The sequence below is a fragment of the Aquarana catesbeiana genome, linkage group LG08 (assembly GCF_042186555.1).
Source record: "Aquarana catesbeiana isolate 2022-GZ linkage group LG08, ASM4218655v1, whole genome shotgun sequence".
NCBI classification, from domain to species: domain Eukaryota; kingdom Metazoa; phylum Chordata; class Amphibia; order Anura; family Ranidae; genus Aquarana; species Aquarana catesbeiana.
The window spans coordinates 15,523,843-15,547,017 of record NC_133331.1 but is presented as its reverse complement, the minus strand read 5'-3'; the positions used below and the strand labels follow the sequence as shown (position 1 = coordinate 15,547,017).

General features: G+C 45.6%; 1 protein-coding gene across 1 annotated transcript in view; it reads left to right on the top strand.

Annotated features, from left to right (window-relative positions):
• Nucleotides 1–23,175, top strand: part of LOXL4 (lysyl oxidase like 4) — a 158,317-nt gene that overhangs the window by 36,241 nt on the left and 98,901 nt on the right. Inside the window, exon 5 of the mRNA XM_073595544.1 lies at nucleotides 12,069–12,277. Coding sequence (XP_073451645.1) covers nucleotides 12,069–12,277 — 209 coding nt within the window. The remainder of the gene's footprint in view (nucleotides 1–12,068; nucleotides 12,278–23,175) is intronic.

The following is a 23,175-nucleotide window of genomic DNA, read 5'->3' as shown; positions in this document are numbered from 1 at the left end:
TTCACTATATTCAGCTTTATTGATGAACTCATGACACTGCAAACACAGATACAGCATTTAATCCACAGATACTAGTGACATAAAATAAAGGAAAGTCCCCAGGGTCATTCAGGTCATAATTAGTTGTAGTACATGTAGTGCTACCCCCGTAGGAGCCAATGGATTTCAGGCCTCCCCCCACAAAGCACCCACAGCCAGGCAAAAGGATTTTTCCAGAAACTTCAAATGGCTCAAGAAGACAGTCTAGGTTATTTCTTTTGACAACAATGAACTTGGATAGGGATCGGGGTACATGGGATACCCAGAACTGAAGAACTGTAAACTCTGAACAGCAAATGAGGACCTGCTAATGTCTTTGGCTACTCTAATCCAAACTGAACTGAACTGAGCTGCAACCATGGGAGTGATAGTGCAGCAATAGCAAAGCAGCAAAGTTCAAAACAAAACTACGTTAAAGATCACCTGGCTGTATTACATGGCACCTGGCTGGTCTAGGCCCAACGTAGAGATATGATGGGGTGCTCCTGGCTGACTTGCTCTTCTGCACTTAAGCTTCCCCTTGGTCCCAGACATGTGCAGAATTGCACTTCCCTCTCCTTTCTTTTCGTTGGGTGTATGGCTGGCTTGTACACACTTTTTTGAAGGCTTCCCAAGATCCAGAGCGGCTGCTGTCCTGGCCTTTCTGCTGAACAGGTTTTATTGGCTTTGCTTGGGGTCTACAGCTAAATCTAGCTATGACTGACACTGGGTCAACTCCTGAGGCTTCCTCTCCTTCTCTCTCTCTCTTCTTGCTCTCTCTCCTATTGCCCCAGGTGGGCAGAGAAGGCCACCTCATCCCTTTAAACCCAAACACATGTGAATTGCACAGGTTCTGAGGCTAATTTAATGCAGATTAGGCACCACATGAGTTTAATGACCAACTTAATCAGCCATAGAACCTGTGTAATTATTATGTGTTTGGTTTTAAAGGGATTAGGTGGCAACCCTAGGGCAGAGCCCCCAGCACAGGGGTCACCTCACCTCCAGATGGCTGAACCCTGGACTCTCTCAGACTGTCAGTTCTTCTGGGTATTTTATGGGTTGTTTCCCCACCTTCTGGGCTTGCCTCCCCAGGGATTGGTGGAAACTCCATAAATATTCAGGCTGCAGCCTCTGTCCCTCTACCCACTATGTTCTCAAAATATCCAGAAAGTTCCAGAGGGGGAGGTACTGTAACAGAGCCACAGCCTTTGAAGCACTGCCCAGCCTCCTAAACAAAATGAACCCCAGCTCCTCTGCCTACAGGGGAGCCAAACTAAATTTACCTACACTAACAACAGTGAGGGTGCTACATAATATTTTGAGGGCGGCCTATCAGACCTCATGTTCAAAGAGTTTTTTAATTAAAAAAAATATGTCCGTAGCAACTACTGAGAGTAATTTTCTAAATTCCAATGCTGCTGGATGGGATTGGTAGTTATCGACAAAAAAACTATTTCCTTCAAGGCTCGAGTCACATCTATGCATGTTGCTTTTGAGCGTCTCTGCCGCGTTTTTCGGACTCCATGATTTTGCCGCGATTTGCGTTTTGCATTTTTTATATTACACTGTATATAGCTGGTTGCTAAGGAGGGGGCCGGGAAGCCGACTGCCGCTTCCTTAACAACCAATGATTCATTAGCTGTCAGCGAGCTTCCCCACTGAATGTAAAAAAAAAAATTTGAGAAAAAAAACAGCGTGGGTACCCCCCCAGGTCCATACCAGGCCCTTGGATCTAGTATGGATTTGGAGGGGACCCTCCATGCCAACATTTTTTTTTTTTAAATGGCGTGGGGTCCCCCCCAAAATCCTTACCAGACCCTTATCTAAGGATGCCTCCTGGCAGGTCAGGAAAGGGAGGGGACGAGCAAGCCCCCCCCTCCTGAACCATACCAGGCCGCATGCCCTCAACATGGGGGGGTGGGTGCTTTGGGGCAGAGGGGCTCTGCGCCCCCCACCCCAAAGCACCTTGCCCCCATGTTGATGGGGACAAGGGCCTCTTTCCAACAACCCTTGCCCGTTGGTTGCCAGGGTCTGCGGGTGGGGGGCTTATCGGAATCTAGAAGCCCCCCTTAACAAGGCGGTCCCCAGATCCCGGCCTCCCCCCCTATGTGAATGAGTATGGGGTACATTGTACCCCTACCCATTCACCAAAAAAAAGTAGTGTAGTGTGAAAAAATAGAGTAGACAGTTTTTAACAAGTCTTTTATTAAAAATATATTCTTCTTCCCTCGGTCTTTCTCCATCTTCCCGCATCTTCCTCCTCTGGGCTGCTTCTTCTCCCGCTGCTTCTTTCCCCTCTTCTTTGTCTGGTGTTCTTCATCCTCTGCCACCGCCGACCCTCCTCCGATGATGCGTCCCACTGATCTGTCCTCGCCAATGTCAAGCAGGTCTTAGATAACGATGGGGGTGTGGCCATCAGGTGACGTCATCCGGAGGCCCCCGCCCGATTGTGACTTCACTGCCCGGGGCATGATGGGTCTGTTATGTCACACTTATGGGCACTGATAGGTGGCAGGGATAGGTAGCACTTATGGGCACTGACAGGTGGCACTTATGGGCACTGATAGGTGGCATGGATAGACGGCACTTATGGGCACTGATAGGTGGCATGGTCTGGCAGCACTGATGGGCATGGATTATAGGCACTGATGGGCAGCACTGATGAGCAAGCACTGATGGGCACTGAAAGGCAGCACTCTCAGGCATCACTGATGGGCACTGATTAGCAGTGTTTGGCATTACTGCTGGGCACTGATGGAGCTGAATATTTGTGCAGATCTCCCCTGTGAGGAAATGTTGCTTATCTGCTCTCCTCACACGCTGTCAGCGTATGGAGAGGAATGCTGGAAACCGTCATTTCCTTGTTTACATGCGATCAGCTGTGATTGGACACAGCTGATCCCATGGGTAAATAGCCTCGTCATTTACCGGAATTGGTGATGCGCCGCGTCCCAGGGACAGAGCGCACCAACGATCACTGCGCGGTGAGAGTGGAAGGATGTCACATGACGTCCTCCCAGAACAACAGAGGTCCTGCCTGGGTTTTTTTATTGCAACAGCAGCATGGCACATGATGTATATTCACTAAGTCGTATTAATAGGGTTGGATTTGTTTATGCATTTATCCTTTTTATTTCATTGTGTTATGTGAATTTGTGCGCACTCAGTGATTTATCAGGATGGAGAGGGATACATACTCTGATTATTTCTGTATAGATGGCCCATTCTATGGGGTACAGCGATGTGTACAGCCCCCCCCCCCCCATTACTTGTTTTCAAGCTTAAACAATCTTAGTAGCAATTAAAAGTTTCAATGCTGCAAAAATATGTGGAGTCCCCGCGCCCCGCACTGCTGGAAGTCTGAGTTCAGCCCGTTGTTGGTATTTCATGTTTAGAAACCACCAGCTTGGCCCTGTTCCCAGACGAGAATAACCGCATGCAGCGTTTTACTGACTTCTAAATTCTGAGGCTTATTGTATGAATGTGCCTTAGTGTGCCCGCCTGCATCACCTCGCCCCACCTCGGCCCGACATGCGAAGATTCCAGAGGAGCTTCCTCACCGGAGAGCGCGCCAACATATTCCACCGCTTATACCTAATTAGTATTTCATGTAGGGGCGACAAACGTGGAATCAGAACCTCCGTGTATGTCTACGAGGAGAGAAGACAGCAATTCTTATCTATTTCACAGCAACTTAAAAAAAAAGGGGGGGGGGGGTTAAAAATTGGCTTACAGGAGACAAATGGAGATCTATACTCAGACTAAAAAAAATATTTTTACAATGTATCTTTCCTCTCCATTCACAGAGAGAGAATTGTTTGCCACCCCACCCACCCAAAAAAAAAAAAAAAATCACCAGCCGCCCCTGACTATATGTATGTAGAATGCAGCTTAACCACTTCCGGACCGCCCGCCGCAGTTTTTTCATCGGTATTTTGAAGAGGGCTATCGTTGTTATGGCAGCAGCTAGCCTCTTCTTCAGCGGGCGGTCCGCTTCAAGATGAAAGTGGTCTCTGTGGCGGATTCGCCGCAAGATCACTTTTATCAGCGGCGGGAGAGGGCCCCCTCTCCACTCCCGTCGCTCTCCAGTGCCCTCCGCCACTTACCGGAGCCATCGGCAACGGCGGAGGCGATCAGATGCTGTCCCTTGTGTGACATGAAAAAAAGTGAGGGGAAGATGGCCCCCACCCGTCTCCATATCATTGCAGGGCGGAAGTGACGTCAAAACGTCACTTCCGCCCATAGCTCTTAAAGAGACATTTTTTTTTTGTATTTTTTTAAATGACAATTTTTTTTTAATTTTTTTATTGCATTTTAGTGTAAATATGAGATGTGAGGCCTTTTTGATCCCCCAGATCTCATATTTAAGAGGTCCTGTCATGCTTTTTTTCTATTACAAGGGATGTTTACATTCATTGTAATAGGAATAAAAGTGACACAATTTTTTTTTAAAGAACAGCGTAAAAATAAAAAATAAAAGGTAAAATAAATAAGAGAAAAAAAAAATTTTTAAACGCGCCGCATCCCGACGAGCTCGCGTGCAGAAGCGAACGCATATGTGAGTATCGCCCGCATATGAAAATGGTGTTCAAACCACACATGTGAGGTATCGCCGCGAGAGCAATAATTCTTGTCCTAGATCTTCTCTGTAACTCAAAACATGCAACCTGTAGAATTTTTTAAACGTCGCCTATGGAGATTTTTAAGGGTAAAAGTTTGTCGCCATTCCAAGAGCGGTCGCAATTTTGAAGCGTGACATGTTGGGTATCAATTTACTCAGCGTAACATTATCTTTCACAATATAAAAAAAAATTGTCTAACTTTACTGATGTCTTATTTTTTAATTAAAAAAAGTGTATTTTTTCCAAAAAAAGGGCGCTTGTAAGACCGCTGCGCAAATACAATGTGACAGAAGGTATTGCAATGACAGCCATTCACAGATATAGTGAATGCTGAGTCCTGGCGAGACCAGATATAGTGAATGCAGAGTCTTGGGGAGATCAGATATAGTGAATGCAGAGTCCTGGGGAGAGCAGATATAGGGAATGCAGAGTCCTGGGGAGATCAGATATAGTGAATGCAGAGTCTTGGGGAGATCAGATATAGTGAATGCAGAGTCCTGGGGAGATCAGATATAGTGAATGCAGGCTCCTGGGGAGATCAGATATAGTGAATGCAGGGTCCTGGGGAGATCAGATATAGTGAATGCAGGGTCCTAGGAAGAGCAGATATAGTGAATGCAGGGTCCTGGGGAGTCCAGATATAGTGAATGCAGGGTCCTGAAGAAAGCAGATATAGTGAATGCAGGGTCCTGGGGAGATCAGATATAGTGAATGCAGGGTCCTGGGGAGACCAGATATAGTGAATGCAGGGTCCTGGGGAGAACAGATATAGTGAATGCAGGCTCCTGAAGAGAGCAGATATAGTGAATGCAGGCTCCTGGGCAGACCAGATATAGTGAATGCAGGCTCCTGGGCAGACCAGATATAGTGAATGCAGGGTCCTGGGGAGACCAGATATAGTAAATGCAGGGTCCTGGGGAGACCATATATAGTGAATGCAGAGTCCTGGGGAGAGCAGATATAGTGAATGCAGGGTCCTGGGGAAACCAGATATAGTGAATGCAGGCTCCTGGGCAGTCCAGATATAATGAATGCAGGCTCCTGGGGAGACCAGATATAGTGAATGCAGAGTCCTGGGGAGACCAGATATGGTGAATGCAGAGTCCTGGGGAGAGCAGATATAGTGAATGCAGGGTCCTGGGGAGACCAGATATAGTGAATGCAGGGTCCTGGGGAGAGCAGATATAGTAAAATGCAGGCTCCTGGGGAGAGCAGATATAGTGAATGCAGGCTCCTGGGGAGACCAGATATAGTGAATGCAGGCTCCTGGGGAGACCAGATATAGTAAATGCAGGGTCCTGGGGAGACCAGATATAGTGAATGCAGAGTCATGGGGAGAGCAGATATAGTGAATGCAGGCTCCTGGGGAGACCAGATATAGTAAATGCAGGGTCCTGGGGAGACCAGATATAGTGAATGCAGAGTCATGGGGAGAGCAGATATAGTGAATGCAGGCTCCTGGGGAGAGCAGATATAGTGAATGCAGGCTCCTGGGGGGACCAGATATAGTGAATGCAGGCTCATGGGGAGACCAGATATAGTGAATGCAGGCTCCTGGGGAGACCAGATATAGTGAATGCAGGGTCCTGGGGAGACCAGATATAGTGAATGCAGGCTCCTGAAGAGAGCAGATATAGTGAATGCAGGGTCCTGGGCAGACCAGATATAGTGAATGCAGGCTCCTGGGCAGACCAGATATAGTGAATGCAGGGTCCTGGGGATACCAGATATAGTGAATGCAGGGTCCTGGGGAGACCAGATATAGTGAATGCAGGCTCCTGAAGAGAGCAGATATAGTGAATGCAGGGTCCTGGGCAGACCAGATATAGTGAATGCAGGGTCCTGGGCAGACCAGATATAGTGAATGCAGAGTCCTGGGGAGACCAGATATAGTGAATGCAGGCTCCTGGGGAGACCAGATATAGTGAATGCAGGGTCCAGGGGAGACCAGATATAGTGAATGCAGGGTCCTGGGGAGATGAGATATAGTGAATGCAGGGTCATGGGAAGACCAGATATAGTGAATGCAGGGTCCTGGGGAGAGAAGATATAGTAAAATGCAGGCTCCTGGGGAGAGCAGATATAGTGAATGCAGGCTCCTGAAGAGAGCAGATATAGTGAATGCAGGGTCCTGGGCAGACCAGATATAGTGAATGCAGGCTCCTGGGCAGACCAGATATAGTGAATGCAGAGTCCTGGGGAGACCAGATATAGTGAATGCAGGCTCCTGGGGAGACCAGATATAGTGAATGCAGGGTCCAGGGGAGACCAGATATAGTGAATGCAGGGTCCTGGGGAGATGAGATATAGTGAATGCAGGGTCATGGGAAGACCAGATATAGTGAATGCAGGGTCCTGGGGAGAGAAGATATAGTAAAATGCAGGCTCCTGGGGAGAGCAGATATAGTGAATGCAGGGTCCTGGGGAGACCAGATATAGTGAATGCAGGGTCCTAGGGAGAGCAGATATAGTGAATGCAGGGTCCTAGGGAGATCAGATATAGTGAATGCAGGCTCCTGGGGAGAGCAGATATAGTGAATGCAGGGTCCTAGGAAGAGCAGATATAGTGAATGCAGGCTCCTGGGGAGATCAGATATAGTGAATGCAGGGTCCTGGGGAGAGCAGATATAGTGAATGCAGGGTCCTGGGGAGAGAAGATATAGTGAATGCAGGGTCTTAGGGAGAGCAGATATAGTAAATGCAGGGTCCTGGGGAGACCAGATATAGTGAATGCAGGGTCCTGGGGAGAGCAGATATAGTGAATGCAGAGTCCTGGGGAGACCAGATATAGTGAATGCAGGCTCCTGAAGAGAGCAGATATAGTGAATGCAGGCTCCTGGGGAGACCAGATTTAGTGAATGCAGGCTCCTGGGGAGAGCAGATATAGTGAATGCAGGGTCCTGAGGAGACCAGATATAGTGAATGCAGGCTCACGGGGAGTCCAGATATAGTGAATGCAGGGTCCTAGGGAGACCAGATATAGTGAATGCAGGCTCCTGAAGAAAGCAGATATAGTGAATGCAGGCTCCTGGAGAGGCCAGATATAGTGAATGCAGGGTCCTGGGGAGACCAGATATAGTGAATGCAGGGTCCTGGGGAGACCAGATATAGTGAATGCAGGCTCCTGGGGAGACTAGATATAGTGAATGCAGGGTCCTAGGGAGACCAGATATAGTGAATGCAGGCTCCTGAAGAAAGCAGATATAGTGAATGCAGGGTCCTGGGGAGACCAGATATAGTGAATGCAGGGTCCTGGGGAGACCAGATATAGTGAATGCAGGGTCCTGGGGAGACCAGATATAGTGAATGCAGGCTCCTGGGGAGATGAGATCTAGTGAATGCAGGGTCCTGGGGAGACCAGATGTAGTGAATGCAGGGTCCTGGTGAGAGCAGATATAGTAAAATGCAGGCTCCTGGGGAGAGCAGATATAGTGAATGCAGGGTCCTGGGGAGACCAGATATAGTGAATGCAGGCTCCTGAAGAGAGCAGATATAGTGAATGCAGGCTCCTGGGCAGACCAGATATAGTGAATGCAGGGTCCTGGGGAGACCAGATATAGTAAATTCAGGGTCCTGGGGAGACCAGATATAGTGAATGCAGAGTCCTGGGGAGACCAGATATAGTGAATGCAGGCTCCTGGGCAGTCCAGATATAATGAATGCATGCTCCTGGGGAGACCAGACATAGGCGTGCGCACAGGGTGTGCCGGGTGTGCCCAGGCACACCCTAATCCCCCCATGCGCATTAATGTAATATTTCTGTGTAGCAACAGGAACATGGGAAAGATCTCCCTCTTACCGGCTCTGCCATAAGAGAAGTGTTTATCCTTTTCTCTTTCACCGTGCCAGCAGGGAGATCAATGTGCCGGAGTCATATATATGTAGATACATACACATGCATGTGTGTTTGAGCTTAAGGGTGCACACCCTAATGCATTAGGCTGCGCACACCTATGAGACCAGATATAGTGAATGCAGGGTCCTGGGGAGAGCAGATATGGTGAATGCAGAGTCCTGGGGAGAGCAGATATAGTGAATGCAGGGTCCTGGGGAGAGCAGATATAGTGAATGCAGGGTCCTTAGGAGACCAGATATAGTGAATGCAGGCTCCTGGGGAGTCCAGATATAGCGAATGCAGGCTCCTGGGGAGACCAGATATAGTGAATGCAGGGTCCTGGGGAGACCAGATATAGTGAATGCAGAGTCATGGGGAGAGCAGATATATTGAATGTAGGGTCCTGGGGAGAGCAGATATAGTAAAATGCAGACTTCTGGGGAGAGCAGATATAGTGAATGCAGGCTCCTGGGGAGACCAGATATAGAGAATGCAGGGTCCTGGGGAGACCAGATATAGTGAATGCAGGCTCCTGAAGAGAGCAGATATAGTGAATGCAGGCTCCTGGGCAGACCAGATATAGTGAATGCAGGCTCCTGGGCATACCAGATATAGTGAATGCAGGGTCCTGGTGAGACCAGATATAGTGAATGCAGGGTCCTGGGGAGACCAGATATAGCGAATGCAGAGTCCTGGGGAGACCAGATATAGTGAATGCAGGCTCCTGGGGAGACCAGATATAGTGAATGCAGGCTCCTGGGGAGTCCAGATATAGTGAATGCAGGCTCCTGGGGAGACCAGATATAGTGAATGCAGGCTCCTGGGGAGACCAGATATAGTGAATGCAGGGTCCAGGGGAGAGCAGATATAGTGAATGCAGGCTCCTGGGGAGTCCAGATATAGTGAATGCAGGCTCCTGGGGAGACCAGATATAGTGAATGCAGGGTCCAGGGGAGACCAGATATAGTGAATGCAGGGTCCTGGGGAGATGAGATATAGTGAATGCAGGGTCATGGGAAGACCAGATATAGTGAATGCAGGGTCCTGGGGAGAGCAGATATAGTAAAATGCAGGCTCCTGGGGAGAGCAGATATAGTGAATGCAGGCTCCTGGGGAGACCAGATATAGTGAATGCAGGGTCCTGGGGAGACCAGATATAGTGAATGCAGGGTCCTGGGGAGAGCAGATATAGTGAATGCAGGCTCCTGGGGAGACCAGATATAGTGAATGCAGGGTCCTGGGGAGACCAGATATAGTGAATGCAGGGTCCTGGGGAGAGCAGATATAGTGAATGCAGGCTCCTGGGGAGACCAGATATAGTGAATGCAGGCTCCTGGGGAGACTAGATATAGTGAATGCGGGCTCCTGGGGAGTCCAGATATAGTGAATGCAGGCTCCTGGGGAGACTAGATATAGTGAATGCAGGGTCCTGGGGAGACCAGATATAGTGAATGCAGGGTCCTGGGGAGATGAGATATAGTGACTGCAGGGTCCTGGGGTGACCAGATATAATGAATGGAGGCTGCTGGGGAGAGCAGATATAGTGAGTGCAGGGTCCTGGTTCGCAGACCATTTGTGACCATTTCACAGACTGCACATTACATCTTTATGCTGCAAGACCTCCACATGTGCGGATGAATATTGTTCTGTACATTTTAGGGATTTATTGGCTTAAATGGTATCTGGAAGGAAAAAACATTTCATCCTGCAAAGGAAAACTGACTTGTTGGAGGGCGAGCAATGAGCACACAGCCGCCAGTGTGAGTGCGGACAGAGAACAGTTCGGTCTCTTGTTAGCAGGCCACACGTAGTCATGTTTGATCCCACATGGGGGAGGGCAATCTGCCAGATCCAGCGTGCCGCTAATGAGGGTCAGTACTAGTGTGCCAGGGTGGGGAGTCTCTCCATTAGTAAATGGATTCCCCAGAGCAAAACCACAAACAGAGATGGAGGCACCCGCTGCCATCCCCGCCGTACAGGAAGGAAGTGGTGGCGATCAGCTTACTTCTGCCTCTCAGCTACCCCAGTCCTTTTTTATATATATATATCTATATATATATATATATATATCTATATATATATATATATATATATATAGATATATATATATATAGCTGTCACATGCATTTTTAATTCTGGTATGGGTGACATTTTATTTTTGGATGCAAAATCAAATAGCTAAGGCCTCATGCACACTGCAGCTGTCAAATGCCCATTTTACAGGCGTATGACATTTTTTTCTGCCCCTATGTTAACCTATGAGGTTGATTTACTAAAGGCAAATAGATTGTGCATTTTGCAAAGTGGGAGGAATAGTGCCCCATCATTGGTGTCAGTGGAAGGAATAGTGTCCCATCATTGGTGTCAGTGGAAGGAATAGTGTCCCATCATCGGTATAAGTGGAAGGAATAGTGTCCCATCATTGGTGTCAGTGGAAGGAATAGTGCCCCATCATTGGATTTCCGAAATCCAGAAATTCTAAATAATAACTAACTAACTAACTAATAATAACTAACTATTAAATTATAGGTATTGGAATTTCCTTTCAAATTTGGCTGTTAGTGAACGTAACAAATACAAATGTATCCGAATTTATGAATTATCCGAAATAACGAATTAATAATTAACAATAATAATAATAAAACGTTTTTATTACTATTGTTATTTACTATTAATAATAATAATATATTACGTTCCATTCATTTGGGTACAGCATTCGTTATTTTGGAAAATTCATAACTTCGGATAAATTCGTATTCGTTACGTTCAATAACAGCCAAATTTGAAAGGAAATTCCAATACCTATAATTTAATAGTTAGTAATAGTTAAGTTATTATTAGTTCGTTATCATTTCAGATTTTCGTTCTTTTGAATTTTCGCATATTTTCTGTTTTTCGAATTTCCGAATTTTTGGATTTTTGAACTTTCAGATTTTCGAAATTCGAATTTACGAATATTCCTAATTTTTGGATCTTCGAATTTCCGAATTTTCAGATTTTTTCATTTTTGGTTTATTCGAATTTCCGCGTTTTCGCATTTTTGAATTTCAAAAATTCAAAATCTGGAAATTCGAAAATTTAGTAAATTTGTCATTTTCGAACATTCCGGAAAAATTTGTTAAACGGGTTTTCGTTAATTCGGATATTTCCGAATTTACGAGTTTGTTGAAATTCGTTAAAAAAACTAATTCGGAACGAAACGAATTGCACATGTCTACAGCCCAGCCAAAAAACGAAATTGACATAGTAGCCCCTGTTTAGGACAAGGGGGCTCACTGATATTTAGTAAATACAGAACTGAATCCAGTAGGGATGTCTAATATCTTGAAATTGGTCTTTAAGGAGAGGGGATGTAATATGGTGCTCTGATGTCTTACACATGGTTATACTTATTGTATTATTATTATATTTAGTTATTGGTATACTTATTATAATGATTCATGCACTTACTGTACATAGCTACATAGTTAGTCAGCTGTTTTTTCTAAAAGCAATTAAAGGATACCTATGAAGTCTGGGTTGTGCCTCTGCTGGGAGTTGAACACAGGAGTCATGAATGTAGAAATAACATTTCATTTTTTTTTTTTTAGCATACAAGAAAGATCGAGGAAGTTCGAATTAGGCCGATTTCGGCCCGTGCCAAGGCCAGCCTCCCTGTTACAGAGGGCATAGTGGAGGTGAAGCATCACGGCCGGTGGAGGCAGATTTGTGACCAAGGCTGGACTCTGGAGAACAGCAGAGTCATCTGTGGAATGTTGGGCTTCCCTGGAGAGATTCAAGCCAATGAAAAGTTTTACAGGTAATTCAGCATGCCTGTGATATGATCACTGATCCCTGGTAGAGCTCTGTAATCATTGAACTGACACTAGAGGTCACTTCTATGCATACACAGTTATATCTGGTTCTGTTCTATTGATACTGATGTAGGTCCAGCCATTGTGTACTTTGAAGGGACTACGAAGTGCTCTGTTCTGCCTCTTGGTGTAACCACCTGGTCAGGTTCAGTGTTATAAAGAAAGCTGCAGTTGATATGAAGGACTAAACCTGAACTAAGCATACTAGTGTCAGAAACCATTGAAATCAGACCGAGACAGAAGTACAGTTAAATCACACTTGTTTAATAATAAAAGAAAAAAGAACAAATGTAGTCAAAAACATAGCCAAAGTTCAGTAACCGGAATGGATAGTCAGCCAAGCCAGAAGTCAGGGATCAATGTAGTGGAACAGCAAGCAAGATCTGGAGTCAAAAGGGATGTCAGCAAAGCAAGTCTTAAAACAGGAACGCAGGAGATAGTCTCTGATGTTGACCAAGGTGAAGGCAGAGCTCCTCTGGACTGGACGGCTTAAGTAGGCAGGACTGACGAGCAGGATATCATCAACAGCTGTGGAGAGATGGGAGCTGGCAATTAGCCGACAGCTGAGCCCAGCCCTGACAACTAGATATGAAGGACTAAACCTAAAAAAAAACAAAAAAAAAACAGTTTTAAATTGTTTTACAAACTTTGTGCAAGAGTTTTCATGTTTATCAAGCTTGAGGTGGGTGAGGGGAGTACTAGAAGAGGACAGCAGTTCTAGAGGTGGAGAAGGGTTCTAGAAGAGGAGAGAGGTTCTAGGGGAGGAGAGCAGTTCTAGTGAAGGTGAGGTGTTTTAGAGGAGGAGAGATGTTCTAGGGGAGGAGATCAATTATAGAGGAGAGATGTTCTAGGGGAGGAGAAGAGTTCTGGAGGAGGAGAGAAGTTCTAGGGGAGGAGAAGATTTCTGGAGGAGGAGAGAAGTTAGGGGAGGAGAGCAATTCTAGAGGAGGAGAGATGTTCTAGGGGAGGAGAAGCGTTCTGGAGGAGGAGAGAAGTTCTAGGGGAGGAGAAGAGTTACATAGTTACATAGTACATAGTAAGGTTGAATAAAGACACCAGTCCATCCAGTTCTGGAGGAGGAGAGAAGTTCTAGGGGAGGAGAAGAGTTACATAGTTACATAGTACATAGTAAGGTTGAATAAAGACACCAGGCCATCCAGTTCTGGAGGAGGAGAGAAGTTCTAGGGGAGGAGAAGAGTTACATAGTTACATAGTACATAGTTAGTAAGGTTGAATAAAGACACCAATCCATCCAGTTCTGGAGGAGGAGAGAAATTCTAGGGGAGGAGAGGAGTTCTAGAGGAGGAGAGCAGTTCTAGTGAAGTTGTGGAATTTTAGAGGAGGAAAGCAGTTCTAGGGAAGGAGATTAATTGTAGAGGAGGAGAGTGGTTCTGGAGGAGGAGAGCAGTTCTAGGGGTGGAAAAGAGTGGAGAAGGTGAGGTGTTTTAGAGGAGGAAGGCCGCTTTAGAGAGGAAGAGGAGTTTTTCGTGATAATGGGGATGTGTTGCATTCATTAACACCACCCCCCTCCACCCTTTCCCAAAGCTTCCGCAAATCTCTCATAGCTTGCCCAGGTCTTAATACTTCCCTCTGTGGGCGACTCTACTACCCACGTATTTGGCTTTGGGACAAGTTCCTGCCTGTGCAGGCGCCTCTACTACCCATGAATTTGGCTCTAGTTCCTTCCTGTGTAGATGGGTCTACTACCCATGTATTTGGCTTTAGTAACTCCCTGTGTAGGCAGCTCCACTTCCCATGTATTTGGGAACACAAAAGGCTTCAGTTTTTACAAGTGACAGTGGGGAATGGGAAGGTGAGAGCCGGAAGTGGCGGAATTGAGTTCCAGCTGCAAAATTGGGTGCGAGGCCCACATAAGGCCTGGCGGGCCTCGTATTTGACATATGTACTATATGGGTTGAATAATGGGTAGTAGAAGATAAAATTCAGGAAAGTTACAGCCATTTAGCATGTAGACCATTCCTCTGGAGTTGGTTTAAATACCATTTTTTTTATGCTTGTCCGGTACAATTATGAGTTGTTCCTGTTTAGTTTTCAGATCCATAAGTTGAATGAATGTTTATTTACTTCTCCATATTATCAGCTCAGTCACCTAGACCTCCCGCTCTCGTTCATTACTCATAGAGACAGTTCAGGGTGGCATAGAAGGATTTGGGAAGTTTAGACTTCCTCCCCAAGGTCCCCTGCACAACCTATTAGGCCTTCGCTGACTTTGGAGGATGACAAGAGGAAATTTACGGTAGACGGCTCGGCTCTGTAGATTTCTTCTGCAGGTCAGATGTTTTATGAGGACAGTTTATTACTACCCTAAGATTGCACAGCCTTATTGAATGCCACGTTCATTGTCCACAATTTAGAAAACCGCCATCAACAGCAAAGCCTAATTACACAGTCTACCTCCCAGGAAAAGCCTGTGGTTGGGAAGTTGGATGGGTGAAAAGAATATGTTTAATGCTCAGATGAGATAAATGTGCTATCCTTATGGGCGCTCCTATGTAATTTACTCATCTCCTGGTAACACTTCTACAACAACAAAAAACTTTTTCTGGAAAGCTCCGTGTTTTGTTGGAACACCGTTCTCGCCTTTCTGGTCCTTTCACCTGCTAAACACTGGGAACCAAATGTGTGGAGACAGACCGGCTGACATTGAGAGCTACTCATAGCAGATATCATGTTATATACAGTGGGGGGGGAAATAATTAATTGATTCCCTGCAGATTTTGGAAGTTTGCCCACTTACAAAGAAATGAAGGGTCCATAATTTTTATCATAGGTGTATTTTAAATGATAGAGACAGAATATCAACCAAAAATCCAGAAAACACATGGTAAAAATGTTATAAATTGAGTTGCAATTTAGTGAGTAAAAAAAGTATTTGAATACTAAAAATAACAAAATTATTTGATTTAAAAAAAAAAAGTAATTGATCCCCAAGCAAAACATGACTTAGTACTTGGTGGAGAAACCCTTGTTGGCAATCACAGAGGTAAGACGTTTCTTGTAGTTGGTGAACAGGTTTGAACACATCTCAGGAGGGATTTTGGTCCACTATTCTTTACAGATCCTTAAGGTTTCTTGGCTGTCGCTTGGCAATTCAAAGTTTCAACTCCCTCCATACATTTTCTACAGCATTAAAGTTTGGAGAATACATCCTTAACCACTTGCCGACCGTGTCACGCAGATATACTGCGGCACAATGGCTCTCCTGGTCAAAATCCCAAACGGGTACGTCCTACCCGTTTTTGGACAGCAGAGGGTGCACGCCCCCTGCACGGCGGGGAACCCAATTCACGTGGTCAGCGGGCACGATCGCCGCCGGCCACACGCGATCGCGTGCACGAGCGACAGCACGGGGATTTGTGTGTGTAAACACACAAATCCCCGTGCTGTCAGAGGAGAGGAGCCATATCGTTTCTTCCTACTAAGAAGTAAAAAAAGATATGTCTCCTCACTCAGGGTGGGCTCGGGCGTGTTCGCACACTCCACATTCAGAGCCCGCCAGGAAGTCGGCACAGCGCTGCGCTAATCACAGGCAGTGAGACATTTTCCCGATATGCGGCTGGAGAGATTGGAAAATGTCTCACTGCCTGTGATTAGCGCAGCGCCAAGCCAACTTCATGGCGGGCTCTGCACGTGGAGTGTGCGAACACGCCCGAGTCCATCCTTACTCCTCACTTAGTTCCCATACAGTTAGAACATGCTGAGGGAACACACATTTAACCCCTTGATCGCCCCCTAGTGTTAACCCCTTCCCCGCCAGTGATATTTACACAGTAATTAGTGCGTTTTTATAGCTCTGATCACCGTATAAATGCCAATGGTCCCAAAAAAGTGTCAAAAGTCTCCTATCTGTCTGTCGCAATGTCGCAATAAAAAAATCACAGATCACCACCATTACTAGTAAAGAAAAAAAAAAATAATAAAAATGCCATTATTCATTCCCATAGGTTGCAAACACTATAAATTTTGTGCAAACCAATAAATATACGCTTATTGCGATTTTTTTTTTTTTTTTTTACCAAAAATATGTAGAAGAATATATATATTGGCCTAAACTGATGAAGACATTTGTTTTTTAAAAAAACTTTTGGGGATATTTATTATAGCAAAACGGAAAAAATATTGTTTTTTTTTTTTCAAAATCGTCGCTCTTTTTTTGTTTATATCACAAAAAATAAAAACAGCAGAGGTGATCAAATACCACCAAAAGAAAGCTCTATTTGTGAGAAAAAAAGAACGCAAATTTTGTTTGGGCACAGCATCGAACGACTGCGCAATTGTCAGTTAAAATGACGCAGTGCCAAATTGTAAAAAGTGCTCTGGTCAGGAAGGGGGTAAAATCTTCCGGGGCTGAAGCAGTTAATGTACTTCTTCTTGAGCCACTCCTTTAATGCCTTGGCGGTATGTTTTGGGTCACTGTCATGCTGAATGACCCATCCACGACCCATCTTCAGTGTTCCGGCTGAGGGAAGGAGGTTCTAAGATTTTACAATACATGGCCCCGTCTATTGGCCCCTCAATGTGGCAAAGTCGGCCTGTACCTTCAGCAGAGAAGCAGCCCCAAAGCCCTCATGTTTCCGCCTCCCCGCTTCACTGTAGGGATGGTGTTCTTGGGGTCATAGTCAGCCTTTTTCTTCCTCCAAACACGGCAAGTCAAGGTAATGCCAAAGAGCTCAATTTCGGTCTCATCTGATCACAGCACTTTCTCCCAATTCTTCTCCAAATCAATTAGATGTCCATTGGCAAACTTCAGACTGGCCTGTACATGTGCCTTTTTGAGGAGGTAGACCTTGAGGGCGCTGCAGGATTTCACTCCATGGCGGTGTATTGTGTTACCAATGGTTTGTTGGGTGACTGTGGCCCCAACTGCCTTGAGATCATTCACAAGCTCCTCCCGTGTAGTTTTGGGCTGATCCCTCACTTTTCTCATGATCATCCCCACCCCATGAGGTTAAATCTCACACGGAGCTCCAGATTGAGGGCAATTGATGGTTATTTTGTATTTCTTCCATTTGCGAATAATCACTCCAACAGTTGTCTCCTTCTCACCAAGCTTCTTGCTGATGGTCTTGTAACCCATTCCAGCCTTGTGCAGGTCTACAATCTTGTTTCTGACGTCCTTAGACAGCTCTTTGGTCTTGCCCATGATGGTGATTTTAAATGGAGGAAAGAGATTCTGTGGACAGGCGTCTTTTATACACATAACGAGTTGTCGTTAGGAGCACCTTCTTACATTGACAGGACTAATCTGTGTACCACATGAGCACCTACTGTAGCCAGTCTGTGGGAGCCAGAATTGTTGTTGGTTGGTAGGGGATCAACTAGTAAAATATTTTACTACCTGAACTGCAAGTCATTTTATAACATTTGTATCGTGTTTGTTATGTATTTTTGGTTGATATTCTGTCTCTATCATAAAAAATACACCTTTGACAAAAATTATAGACCCTTCATTTCTTTGTAAGTGGGCAAACTTACAAAATCTGCAGGGGATCAAATCATTATTTTCCCCACTGTACATGACCAGGCTTTCTTGAAGTGGTTGTATATCCTTCCAGTACCCAGTGAAGTGACTGGCCTCTGGTGATACACAGAGATGAAACAAATCCTCCTACATAAGTTGTACCTGTTTATCTGCAGCCATCTCTCCTCTTCAGCCATTCAAAGTCCAGAATTTACACAGAATTTCTGAGCTTCATAAGACAGGGCGTGGGAATCTGAGTTCTGAGTAGAGAGAATGGACCCCCCCCACATGGTCTCATAGGGAAACCTGCAGAGTTGAGACTGAAGGGGAGGCCGGGGTGTGTCCCGGATTGTCTTGTGTCGGCATAGAAGTGAATTAATACATATAGCAGAGGGAAGTAAAATCAGTCAGGAATCACACTGGATGCTTGGGATTGAGGCAAGTACACACTATAGTGGGATATGCTTTGTTCATTTTTTCATTTCAGAGGTTTACAACCACTTTATTGCTGAACCCTTGGTTCGAAAAAATATCATTGCAGGGGGGCCCTCATGAACTGTGTAGCACCCCTTTGACACCTCAAAGGCAGGATTGCGCCTCCAGAGGCTAGGGATGGGCTAGCATTTCTCTCCAGGACTGAGTCCATGGCTAAAATGGGGGGGGGGGACCAAGAAAGGATATTGGGCGCCAGTCACTTTTGTCTTTTTAAAGTTGTATTGCAGATTGGTTAAGTAGGTGAGGGTTAGGGGTGCCAGATACCATAGCAGATCACATACAAACTCTCCAGATCCAGGTCAATGTCCAGCTTCACAGTGTCAGAACCTTTAAGCCGACCCGGAAACACTGTAAGCAGGTTCCCAAATTTTCAGCATGTCCTCCAAGTGAGCCAAGAGACCCTTCTGAGAGACCAGCCTTCTTCCTGGCTCACTCCAGGATGGGGCCTTCCCTGGGTCTCCTCCTTGGCAGAGCTTCCTCCAGACCAGGCCAGAAAGCCCCATGACCATTTCAGCACACGTTAGGCCCCAATGTAGGCCTAACAGCAGAGCTCCATCCAGTATCACCTCCATAGGCCTCAGCCCAGGGGAAGAGATCAAATACATGGCCAGTCCCAAATATTTATATCATCCCCTAGCATGCACCAGTGGCCTAGACCTCCTACCGGATTGGCTGAAGAAAATAAATAAATAAATATATATATATACACACATATACAGTATCTCACAAAACTGAGTACACCCCTCACATTTTTGTAAATATTTTCTTCTATCTTTTCATGTGACAACACTGAAGAAATGACACTTTGCTACAATGTAAAGTAGTGAGTGTACAGCTTGTATAACAGTGTAAATTTGCTGTCCCCTCAAAATAACTCAACACACAGCCATTAATGTCTAAACCGCTGCCAACAAAAGTGAGTACACCCCTAAGTGAAAATATCCAAATTGGGCCCAAATAGCCATTTTCCCTCCCCGGTGTCATGTGACTCATTATAGTTACAAGGTCTCAGGTGTGAATGGGGAGCAGGTGTGTTAAATTTGGTGTTATCGCTCTCACTCTCTCATACTGGTCACTGGAAGTTCAACATGGCGCCTCATGGCAAAGAACTCTCTGAGGATCTGAAAAAAATTGTTGCTCTACATAAAGATGGCCTAGGCTATAAGAAGATTGCCAAGACCCTGAAACTGAGCTGCAGCACGGTGGCCAAGACCATACAGCGGTTTAACAGGACAGGTTCCACTCAGAACAGGCCTCGCCATGGTCCATCAAAGGAGTTGAGGTCATGTGCTCAGTGTCATATCCAGAGGTTGTCTTTGGGAAATAGACGTATGAGTGCTGCCAGCATTGCTGCAGAGGTTGAAGGGGTGGGGGGTCAGCCTGTCAGTGCTCAGACCATACGCCACACACTGCATCAAATTGGTCTGCATGGCTGTCGTCCCAGAAGGAAGCCTCTTCTAAAGATGATGCACCAGAAAGCCCCCAAACAGTTTTCTGAAGACAAGCAGACTAAGGACATGGATTACTAGAACCGTGTCCAGTGGTCTGATGAGACCAAGATAAACTTATTTGGTTCAGATGGTGACAAGCGTGTGTGGCGGCAACCAGGTGAGGAGGACAAAGACAAGTGTGTCTTGTCTACAGTCAAGCATGGTGGTGGGAGTGTCATGGTCTGGGGCTGTATGAGTGCTGCCGGCACTGGGGAGCTACAGATCATTGAGGGAACCATGAATGCCAACATGGACTGTGACATACTGAAGCAGAGCATGATCCCCTCCCTTCAGAGATTGGGCCGCAGGGCAGTATTCCAACATGATAACCACCCCAAACACACCTCCACTAAAGGTGATGGACTGGCCAAGCATGTCTCCAGACCTAAACCTTGCTGAGCATCTGTGGGACATCCTCAAATGGAAGGTGGAGGAGCGCAAGGTCTCTAACATCCACCAGCTCCGTGATGTCGTCATGGAGGAGGGGAAGAGGACTCCAGTGACAACCTGTGAAGCTCTGGTGAACTCCATGCCCAAGAGGGTTAAGGCAGTGCTGGAAAATAATGGTGGCCACACAAAATATTGACACTTTGGGCCCAATTTGGACATTTTCACTTAGGGGTGTACTCACTTTTGTTGCCAGCGGTTTAGACATTAATGGCTGTGTGTTGAGTTATTTTGAGGGGACAGTAAATTTACACTGTTATACAAGCTGTACACTCACTACTTTACATTGTAGACAAGTGTCATTTCTTCAGTGTTGTCACATGAAAAGATAGAATAAAATATTTACAAAAATGTGAGGGGTGTACTTACTTTTGTGGGATACTGTGTATATATATATATATATATATATATATATATATAAATAAATATTCATAACTTAGTTTTGTTTGTGAAATCTCATACTATGACCAGTTATACCAGAGACATCTACTGGCGACAGTGAGAAATCCAAGCCAACTTCAGCTTAGTGAAAAACCAGGTGAAAAACTATACAATCAGTCTGAGCTGACTACAGCCCAGCCAAAAACGAAATTGACATAGTAGACCCCCCCCCCCCCCGTGTAGGACAAGGGGGCTTCAACTGCAAGATTTAAATAATTACATCTAGGGAAGAAATACTTACCTTAGTCTGTGCTCCAGCAGGCTCCCTCTATCTGTACGACCAGTTCACTGCAGCCTCCTCTCTAAGGTGCTTACAGCTGCAGTCACTCGCTCACAACTTTCACATACAATGCAGGGTAACTAGCCCTGCATTGTACATTATGACGCCGGAGCAGAGGGCAGTACTGGAGTCTGCTGGGATAGGAAATACAGTGGAACCTTGGTTAACGAGTAACGTGGTTAACGAGCGTTTTGAAAGACGGGCAACATTTTTTTTTTTTTTAATTCTGACTCAGTTTGCGAGTGTTGTCTCACAAAACGAGCTGAATTCAAGCTAATGGGGTGTGCAGTACCGCATTTGACCGGAGGTGCGGGAGCGCCCGTGACACCCGTAATGGTTCGGAGCCCTTCGGAAATACTCGGAAATGCTCAGAAATATTCCGTTCCCGAGTGTTTCCGAGCCTTTCCGAGTTCAGCCGAGCTGTCCCCGACTATTTCTGAAGCTCTCCGGCGCCCTCTCCCACCTCTGGCCACATGCGGTATTGCATGCAATAGAATTCAATGCGGAACAAATTATCTTCGTTTCCATTGACTTCTATGGGGAAACTCGCTTTGATATGCAAGTGCTTTGGATTACAAGCATTCTCCTGGAACGGATTATGCTCGTAATCCAAGGTTTCACTGTATGGTAAGTAATACAGCCTCTTCCTTTTACCCCCCTAGAATAACAAGCATTTAACCCTTTCAATGTAAGGGTAAGATAAACCTGTCGTCAGTTTAAAATGAGTAACTGCAGCATGCAAGTGAAAGCAGGTCGTTTAACATTGCTTTAAAAGCACCTCTTGAGCTCGGAAACCCAAGGTGCTCCATTAGTCAAATGCTGACTTCTTACCCCATTTTCAGGCCCTCGCTGTCATTGCACGACTATGATGGTGCAGGAAGCAGAAAAAGGGCGGGCCAGGGCTTGAAAACTACCTGTAAGCACCTCTAGGTAGCATCTTTCCATTTATGTTGCCTCCTAGGAGCTCTTACACATGATACTCCTGTGTGAGTATTTTCGCGCACTTTCGCGCATATGCGTTTGCGCAATTTTCACGTAAATTCGCGCACGCTCGTGAAAATGTATTCTTGCATTTTTGTTCTGCATGATATCTAAATGGACATTTGCACGCATGTGTGGCAATCGCGCTTATTTGCGCGCATGAGGTGAGGTGTAAAATACTGACCAAAAATGCAGATTTTTCAAATTTTTATTTTTTTTACGGCTCTTGTTTACGCGCCTGTGTGCATATGGCGGCACATTATAATTAATGGGCTGTATTTTAGCTCAGTAAAAAAAAAAAAAGCTGTACTGAGCTTTTTTAAGCTTCAGTGTACAAGAGGCCTAACTGAGTTCAGTGTGATGACAGGTTTTCTTTAATGTATACTATATTACCAGAAGTATTGGGACGCCTGCCTTTACACGCACATGAACTTTAATGGCATCCCAGTCTTAGTCTGTAGGGTTCAATATTGAGTTGGCCCACCCTTTGCAGCTATAACAGCTTCAACTCTTCTGGGAAGGCCATCTACAAGGCTTAGGAGGGTGTCTATGGGAATGTTTGACCATTCTTCCAAAAGTGCATTTGTGAGGTCAGGCACTGATGTTGGACGAGAAGGCCTGGCTCGCAGTCTCCACTCTAATTCATCCCAAAGGTGTTCTACCGGGTTGAGATCAGGACTCTGTGCAGGCCATTTAAGTTCTTCCACCCCAAACTCACTCATCCATGTCTTTATGGACCTTGCTTTGTGCACTGGTGAGCAGTCATGTTGGAACAGGAAAGGGTCATCTCAGACCTGTATCTGTAATCTAATGAGATTTGATTATTAGAGAAAACTTAATTATCGCTACTCTCTTCCCCGCCTCACTGATTACAAGTGAATGAGGAGGACGTTCACAAACAATGCAACAGATGTGTGTGATGAATACCCAGGATGTTTATAGAGTAAGCACATATACATTTTCAAAACTAAAAAAATCCGTCCTACTTTACCCTGAAATCCCACCACATACTGTGATTACTGTAAATCAGGAGGAAGAACTATAAAAAGGGCCAAATCCTTTGCAGTAACAATGTAATCTTCTCCACACTGCTGTACACTCCAATACATTTACAGAAAAGTGTGCATTAAAAACAGGACAGGGGTTGAAGTTGACGCCCCCCCCCCCCCTCCCATGGCCATTAATATGGATTTGCCCCCCACCCATTGCCGTTAAAATATTCCCCCC